Here is an 8,868-nt window from a genome sequence, read left to right as displayed (position 1 = left end):
CATAAGGTATTGCTGGATTTAAGGTTTGTGTGGTTGGATATCTACAATATATTGATAAAATGATGTATTTAATTGTATTAGAGGGTGTAGATATACGTTTAAGTTTTCTCTATTATTGATGTGCATTATTTGTTATGTGTCTATTTTTTCACTTACGATTCCATACATATTGCATATATGAAAAACTGTGTTGGTATATAGAGCATACTATCGTACTCTTTTAATATATTTAACTAGTCGATGCTGCAGGGACGTGTAGTGCAATCTAATGATATTTATTTGATATTATAAATGTTAGTATTTTTTTATTTCAATTTAATTATACTTAAAATAATTTGACCTCAAGAAATGAGAAATTTTCATTGGCCTCAAGAAATCGGGCGGAAAGAGCAATTATTTATCAGCTCAAGCCCTGCCGAGGCTTCGTACTTGGAAGCAACAAATCATTTTTAAAATGGTATATTTAACGTTCTACCTATGGCCTATGCACCTTGTTTTATCTACACTAGTTACAAATGAATGTACGGCTAGAAATACATAGTACGTACAGAGGAAGAATACGCGTTACATGGCGAACGCCGAACGGAGTCGCCTCAGGGGTCACTCGTTGGATTTGCCCTAGTGAAGAGCAGAGCCGACCCGTTAACACCACGGAGAATCATCAACCTCGCATCAATGTATGTCCCACAAACAATCTTTGACAAATCAAACATTTCCGGTGGGGTCTGTGTACGGATCTCTTGCAGTACGTTTTGTGCAGAATTGACATTCAAGCTCGAGTCGCAGCTCATCGATACGTCGATTTCATCCATAGCAGCAATGCTTACAGTAGGGAGACTAGATGGAAGCTCCTTCATTTGTGAAACTTTTCCCCATTTACCATGAAGATATCTCCTAGAAGATCTAGAAGATGTGACCCTAATCTCTTCACTGTCATGTTCCTTAATATAAATCCTCCCAGCAGCTATCCTTGCTGATGTGGTGACAGACAAAACTCCTTCAGTGCCAGATTTGTCGTGAGGCCAATTAGATTCTGGCATAATTCTGAAACCAGTATCTGAGGTCAGAGAGAAGACTGGATCGACTGACTCTGAACTAACTGTAAGGTACACATCACTGATGAGGACTCTAGGGGAAGGCTGACGAAGTGTTAGGCCAATGTGTCTTCCAGTGCAGTACAAGAGGCGCCAACGACCAGGTAGGAGGTGAAGCCAATTCTAGATGAATAAAAGCACAAAAAAAAACAATAATGTCGATCAGATGATGCTATAAATGGGAAAAAGAGATGAATAAACTGAAAGTAAGAGTTAACTGTAACAAGAACCAGCACTCTTGCAGCAAAAAAAAAGAAATACTGGGGGGGGGGGGGGGGGGGGGGGGGGGGGGGGCGGAGAACGACGGGGTTATGAACAAATCAAGCAAATTTGTGGCATAGTTTTTTTTTCTCAAACCAGTAGGAAACCTGCCCATCATTATACTAAGAAGAGAAGAACAAATACAACAAACCCAGCATAGCCGAACACACCCAGAAGGGCACACAACCCAAAGAGAGAAGCTAAAAGGAAAAGAAAAAGGAGAAAGGCAAAGGAACATTGCCACATTGGAAAGGTTACAAGAACAAAAGCGCCAAAGAATTTATGGCATAACTATTGTAAGCAAGAAAATATAATGGCTGATCCAAATTGGGAAGCATGCTAACAACATAACTATGTCAGGAAAATGTTCATGAAACATAGTTCATTATTGTCAGAACTTGAAGCAGTAAGAAGTTACCTGTGTTCTTAAGTTAGGGTTTAGAACCTCCATCAATTCAACAAAATATGCTAAACGTCTACGCTGTAAATATGAGAAAGGGAGTCTATAAGTTTATTTAAAACAAGAATTGTCAGATGATATGAGATGGGATGGATAACATGTATATCCTTCATACGTCAATTATGTGCGAGATCAAGCCTATTGGCAAGACTCAGGACGAAGTTGAGACATGATCCACCCATGTGCAGAAAATTAGTACCTGATGATGTCCATAGATATAATCTTCAGCCATGCGGACAGCAGTTGATCCCAAGCTCCAACGTATGAGATTCACTGATGGACTTATACGCCATTTTGGCCCACAAAGGAATGGGTGCCGCAATGCATCAACACAACTGCAGAATTGACGCAGGACAGTAAGAACTTACAACTTCATAACTCTGGAAAGAATCCTTATCTTTCTCTGGTTTCGTTTACAGAATCTGTAGGGTTTTTTTTTTTGGACAAGGAGATCTGCAGTGTTTAGCTTGCGAATTTATAATGCTGGAAAGAATCCTTATCCTTTTACAATGCAGAATGTACAGAATCTGCAGTGTTTAACTTGCAAATTTACCAGCAATGTTGATATCTTACCTTATCCTTTTCACCGGTTTTGTTGCCAGCAATAAGGCTAAAAGATTCCAACCAGCACCCCACTGCCTATCTAGCATCTAAGTAACAGTAATAAAAGACAATCAGATTACTTGAAGAAATGATATACCAATAAATTACTGGAAATATAAATACTTGCCTGCAAACCAATATTCCCAGATGTAGAATTTTGGCAGAGAGTTGGTAGTAGGAACTCACGCAAACAGGATGGGTCATTTCCCTGAAATAGAAGAAACCAAGAAAGGAAATAATAGTTTTGTCAGTTCTATGATAAGATTTACCAAAATTTTTAACATTGAAGTTGTCTGCATCAATATGTGACATTAAATACTGAAACCAGGCAGGTTTTTTTTCAGTAAATAAAGCATGTATTTCAGCTAAACCAAAAAAAAAGCCTAATATTGAAGGCCAGAAGAACATCTAATATCTTGCAATAAAACATGACAGAGTTCTGGAGCATATGTTTTCATTAGGCAGGCATTCATTGGCTCAGGATGGCACTTCGATAATTCTGCACTGCCGTGCAAAGCTCATAGCAATGGTGCTTAAATGCAAGGTGATATACTGTGCCACTATGAGCATAATATGGCTACCACAGATCTTAGTTAGGTAAAGGCTTGAATTGCAAAGTGGCAACAGGATGTAACTCGATGGAAAGACACAAAACAAACCTTTGTCATGAATGATTTGAATTTAAAGAAAGTTGAAGAATCCATTAGCTCTCTCAAAACCATCTTTGCCATGATGAAGCCAACACATCTAGAGACCAAAAATAAAAAGGTTAGACTAAGTTGAAGAATATAAGGGTTCATACTCCATGCTAACTATACTATTCTAAAAGCATTAAAATGGATGTGTACAAAAGCTTCTTTGTTTTATCTAAACCTTACCTCATATCAAAGGCTATCATCATTTTCCGCCTGTCATTGTTACTTGCTACTGTACTACTGCTAGGATCATTGTCATGAAAATCAGCAGCATTTCCAAGAATACCGACCTAAATAAATAAATAAGCCATCAAAGGGGCTAGTTAAGTTAGGTTTGGATGAAAGAATATCCATAGAACATTGGGACAGTATAACTTAGACAGTTAGACATGTAATTATGTGGAGCTTATTGGGCATGGACTTAATCCTTGAACATTAATTATATGTTTTGGTTCAGTTTATATATTTCATACATTAATTTCATGAATGTGTATATGCAAGTCGTATAGGTGCATTTCTGTACATCAATATTTTCATGGGTGTGGATCAAGGGCATAACTGGGCCAAGTGGCGCTCATGGCAAGCTGGCACCAAATAAAGTAGCTCTTTTTAGGGATTAGTTTCCTTAGAGATAGGATTAATAGCTATGACCCAAGAATGCTAAGTACCATATTAAGTTTGCTTAATTTTATCAAAAAATAATAATAAGTTTGCTTAAAGGTATATGCGGTTCAAATGTCATATTCAATTAGACAAAGAAGACAAATGGCTAATTGGTATTCTTGTTGGTCTGGCTCACATAATTCATTCAAGAAACTGTAGAATCTAGGTGTTTGTTTCCATCAATACTGCACATAATATTTCCAATCAAGAGAAGGTAGCATTGTCCAAACACTTTTTGCAATTTTGCTAATAGAATAATCTACACAAATTTAAGAACTTTTCATAAACCAAATCAAGTTTGTGGTATTTGGATCCTTTACCATAGTACGAATCTGAGAAAGATTTTCCCTCAAAAAGAGGATTATTAACTCATTAAGAACTGAAAATAAATCTAAAAAAACACTGAAAAATATTGTTGTGGCCAGAATGTAAGATTGTTGATGTACAACATGACATTTCAACTCTGGTAGCCTAGCTCAGCATTTTTAGTTAGAAGTTGAATTTTCCAAACAGCATTGATATTTGAGCAGCAACTTTATAGCTAGAAGAGAGACCATGTTCTTCAATCTTGTTGGAATCTAGTTGTGCATTTATCAAGAGTTAAAGCTGCAGAAAGAGCAAAGAGAAATGTGTAGCCCACATGACAGTCCAGTTGTAGCTGTCATAATTAACAATGGTTAAAATTTGAGAGCCTATGGTATCATGGCACCTAGGCGTCTCCAACAATATAAGCTAGCACTGGTTCCAAGCTGGCAAACGTGGAGAGGAAAGATAGGAGCAGGCATTTGCTTTTTGCACTATTCAGCGAGTAAAAAATTGATTCAGCTAGCTCTAAGTCAGACCATTGGAGACGCCCCTAATTACTCAATTTAAAAAGTTGAACATAAACTGTTTTTTATATTGGTATACAATAGGTTACAGTTAACTGTTGATTTGTCATTTAACAGGTTGAGTCTATATGAATTGTTCAGCTTAAAACAGTGATTACAATAACAAGATTTAGCACGCTTAGAATTGCTAGGTGAATACTTAAATATAGTCAATTCAATAGTTAAATTGCAACCAGGTACAGTGCCATTTGAACATACGAGGACACTATGCTGACCAAATGTGATGCAAAAACCATGCCAATGCTTCCATAGTGTAACTGTTAGCTCCCTAGGTGAGGGAGCTGCTAGACAGGATTTGCGGCACAAAAAAAGACCCTCTCTGGCAACCCCTAGAAAATAGTGGCAAGGCCACTGGCCACCTGTGGTAATGGTTCAGCCCTACAGGGGTAGTGGCAGTGGTCATCACTCACAAGCCCAGGTAATGATGCGGCCCTATAGGGGTGAAGCCAGGACTCGAAACCTTTTCTCGGTTGGTTAACTGAGAACTTCTTAGTGCAATACTGTGGGGACAGTCTTTCCCCCATCAGCCAATTTTTTTATGCAAAATCATGTGGAATAAGCAATGTAATTTTCCAGTTGTGTGGCTACATTACACAAAAATATTATTTAATGTCCACGGTAAACTACCAATGCATGATTGTAAGGACAGAAGACAACAATTTTACATAAACATAAACATAAACAAAAAGAAAGGCTGCTTACTTTAACATGCTTGTCTATTGGGCTCACGTGAACGTTCTCTAATCTAAGCTCAGTATGTGCCAGCCCATGGCTGTGTAGATAATTTACCTGCATCAAATAAGGTGCTTATTCAATTCCAGATCAACAGGTACTGAGTGCACTTCAAGCAATCTAGTGTTTGCATCTTACACCAATCAAAAGGTCTCTCATCAATATCCTGATTAGACGCAGCTGTCGAGTTACAGCTGGTCCTCCAACAGAGTCATCTCCTACCCTCCTGACTTGTTCTTCGTCCAATGCTAATGTTGCTTCTAAGGTTGGGAGCCAATCTGAGAGTTGCAACCAGTGACGCAGGGAATGACTCCCATGATACTGCACAAAATTTATAAATGAAATGATGGTCAATGGATAACAAAACCAGTGCTTCAGTCAGTGAATTGTTCCACCCATAGGGAAGCAAAATCTAACCCTTTTTGAAAAGTTAAGGTATACACGAAAATAGCTCTGAAAAGTTCCAATATTCTGTTGGGAGAATATACAAAATTAATGTGTCAATTACACCTACATACACCTAAAACCTATGAGCGGGCATGAAAATGACTCCAAACGGCAACTAGATCCCAAATTGAAACCTGAAAATGACACTGTGGCATTTAAGATAAGCCAGATCAGCTTGAGGGAGTAAGAGAAAAGAACTAACCCCATGAACCAATACTAACGGGACATCTTCCTCCTCCACGGCATTGCACGGAGCAATGTAACCATGGACCTGAAGAGCGTAGGAGTGGTACATCATTTGGCGACGAGCCAGCTTCTTCAGCACCTAAAATCACACAAACACGCAAGCTCAGCCAACGAACTAACTCAACACTGTAGTTCACAGTAGATGAACCCCACCTCGAGAGCGCGACGCCCCCTGCGCTTCGCCTGCAAACTCTTCAGCTGCCGCAGCACCACCGTTGACCCATACAGCTCGCTGAACGCCAAAATCAGAAACAATCGCCACGAATGCGACGAATTCGTACTGTCTAGAGTGTCCTACGCACTGACCTGCTCGGATCGCACACCGTGGCCTCGAAGATCGTCTCATCCGACTGCATCCCGAACCAAAAACAAATTACTAACCATTAGCAAAAAGGGAGGAGAAGCGCCACAAAATTAGCGAGCTGGAGAGCAAATCAGAAGACCCGATCAGCACCTACCCGTCCATGGAGCCCGACGTTGACGCGGTCGGCGACGGTGAAGTCCGACATGTCGAACCTGACCACGGGGCACGGCCCCGCTCCGCCTCCCTCATCCGCCGCGGCCGGCGCGGGAGCTGACGCGGACGCCGATGAGCTTGCCTCCAACCGGAACCTCCGCCGGCGCCGCGGATGCGCCTCGATACGGCACAGAGGGCGGGTGAGGACGATCGGGGAAGGACAGGCGGCAACGGCCGCGGCAGCCGCCAAGAGAGGCATGCGGGGCTGGCACTGGTTAGTATCGTTGCTGTTGGTCTACGGACTACGGGTGGGAGGAGATCGTCGCGGCGAAGTGGAGGGAGAGGAAAGCTCGGGGACTGACTTAAGAAGAGGCAGAGGCGTGAGGCGGTTGCGTGCGGGGAAGCGGCGGAGCGGTAGCTGCCATGAGCCCGGCGCGCGTCCGCCTCACCCCCGCGCCGCGCCGAGGCACGATTTTTTTAGAGGCCCGGTGCGCCAGCTCGGACGTGCGCCGACGCTGTCCGTTTCTGCCGTCTGGAACGCTGGAGTCGAGTGGTCCACCGTGCTGTGTCTACCGGTTCTTACCGCTGCTCTGTTAGTTTAGGCTGTGTTTGGTTCAGTTTTCAGAAAATGCTTCTACAGTTAAAAATTAGAACATCAGTTAAATTATACTGTTTTTATACCGTTGAGATCGGGATATAATTTATAATTGTCTTGAATTTTGTGTAGCATAGTTGCACAAAGATAATGTGATTGTTGCCCGAGAAATCGATCACTTCAAAGGTGAGGCGCTCGATGCAATAGTTGTTGAGATTGTTGTTGGTCACTAAAAGGAAAACTCGACTGGCCTAGCTTGATGTCTAGGTACCCCGTGGAAGGATGCGCATGTCTAGGCACGCCCTCCCGTGGAAAGATGCGCTAGTCCGACAGATCTCAGAACGGAGGACCATCATGATAACAAAGCTTCGATGTATGGAAGCTTAAGGCCGCTACTACCATCTATGAGTACCTTGAAGAATCTCAAGTTCTCCATAATTGGGTCAACAATGAGAGGGAACCTGCCAGATCTATCGAAGGTAATGGCTATTTCGAACCACTTTAGATATTGTGACATGGTCAGATACGAGCCATTGACATCACAAAAAGGTAAGCTTATGTCTCGTCCTTAACCCATAAGTGTTGGAGCCCTCAAATATCATGAGGCATCCTTTAGGAGTCGAGAACTTGTTATTGTCCACCTTTCTCCTTCTCAAAGTCGTTACCTGGAGAAGCTTTTTTCATTATGCGTCTTTAGAGTACCGACGATATACTTTTTCAAGAGCTCGCGGTCTTCATAAGCGTATTTTATAGGATCAACATGATTCATCCAGGGCTTTTCATGAGCTCTTGCTCTTCAAACATTCCTTGTTCGGGGTGACTCTGTCGCGTTACTATGATGTTGTTGAGGGTGTTGTGACCCTTTTCCCAAAAGATAAAACCTCCAAACCCTCAGAATCAAAACAGATCTTGAATTCCATCACAAAAGTTGGGTTTTCTCCAAGACGGTAGAAATTGCAAATCTTCGTGCTCGTGACGAATCTGTCAAATTTGTTGGGTAGGGACCTTCGAAAGATGTCATAGCACGTGGAGAACAAAACGAAACAACCAAAGGAACTCAGATAGAAGAAATCAAACAAAACACTGAAAAGAGAGGCGCCGAGAAAGGGGAAACAAAGGAGACCCTTTTGAGAATGAGATTCAGAGAACAACTTCTGTGTATTCCCAACAAGATCTTGTTCTTTACAAGGTCTAGCCTCCTCCCTTCATCCACCCTCATAGATTGGGATTACATAGGTAGAGGTACTAACTCTCTTGATTGTAGATCTCCACTCAGCGTTATAGACTTTGGCTAGTGCAAACACATGGTTGATATGTGTCCCATGTGTGATGAGTGATGAGTGATTGTCAGGAGATGATCAAGTTTTGGTTTAGTGTTGAGACTAACCTTAGCCTGAGTGTGGTGTTATGTAACATATCTCTTTGGCTCAGGATGCACCGGTGTGGAGCACTAAGACAGTCAACGACAATGGGGGAGGTCAAGCGAGTTCGTGCCGATGGACTAAGAGCGGTGAAGGACGAACGTGGAGGCTTGGATTGAGGGATTGAGGGACCGAGTGCCAGAGGACGCACCGTGGGTGGCTGTACATTTGGTTTTGGTTATTGAGATAACTAGTGGACTAACCTTTTGCTAAGTGATTGATTAGGCTAGGTTAGGTCCACACCAAGATGGAGAGCAAGGCTTGAAGATGGGTGAAGGGTGATAAATCATATTGGAGCAAGCTC

At 41.9% G+C, this 8,868-nt stretch overlaps 1 protein-coding gene across 1 annotated transcript; it reads right to left on the bottom strand.

The window, feature by feature from the left end:
- Positions 1-429: 429 nt before the first annotated feature.
- Positions 430-7,023, bottom strand: LOC136450239 (probable plastid-lipid-associated protein 14, chloroplastic). The gene is made up of 13 exons (XM_066450615.1): positions 6,550-7,023; positions 6,398-6,441; positions 6,245-6,323; positions 6,048-6,170; positions 5,537-5,719; positions 5,369-5,455; positions 3,297-3,403; positions 3,078-3,165; positions 2,546-2,626; positions 2,389-2,465; positions 2,015-2,150; positions 1,774-1,836; positions 430-1,217 (listed from the first exon to the last, which is right to left on the bottom strand). Exons 1-13 carry the CDS (start codon positions 6,805-6,807, stop codon positions 594-596), a joined length of 1,950 nt encoding a protein of 649 aa, XP_066306712.1. The 5' UTR covers positions 6,808-7,023; the 3' UTR covers positions 430-593.
- Between the last annotated feature and the right edge of the window lie 1,845 nt (positions 7,024-8,868).

This window comes from Miscanthus floridulus, chromosome 5 (genome assembly GCF_019320115.1).
Source record: "Miscanthus floridulus cultivar M001 chromosome 5, ASM1932011v1, whole genome shotgun sequence".
NCBI classification, from domain to species: domain Eukaryota; kingdom Viridiplantae; phylum Streptophyta; class Magnoliopsida; order Poales; family Poaceae; genus Miscanthus; species Miscanthus floridulus.
The sequence above is the reverse complement of the archived record's forward strand: the minus strand, read 5'-3'. Positions and strand labels throughout refer to the sequence as shown.

Excerpts from the sequence above, each read along its gene's own strand:
- LOC136450239 (XM_066450615.1), bottom strand. The coding sequence starts at position 6,807 with ATGCCTCTCTTGGCGGCTGCCGCGGCCGTTGCCGCCTGTCCTTCCCCG. Across the intron at positions 6,442-6,549 it reads ACGTCGGGCTCCATGGACGG|TCGGATGAGACGATCTTCGA; the intron begins GTAGGTGCTGAT and ends TTCGGGATGCAG. Across the intron at positions 3,166-3,296 it reads ATGATAGCCTTTGATATGAG|ATGTGTTGGCTTCATCATGG; the intron begins GTAAGGTTTAGA and ends TTTGGTCTCTAG.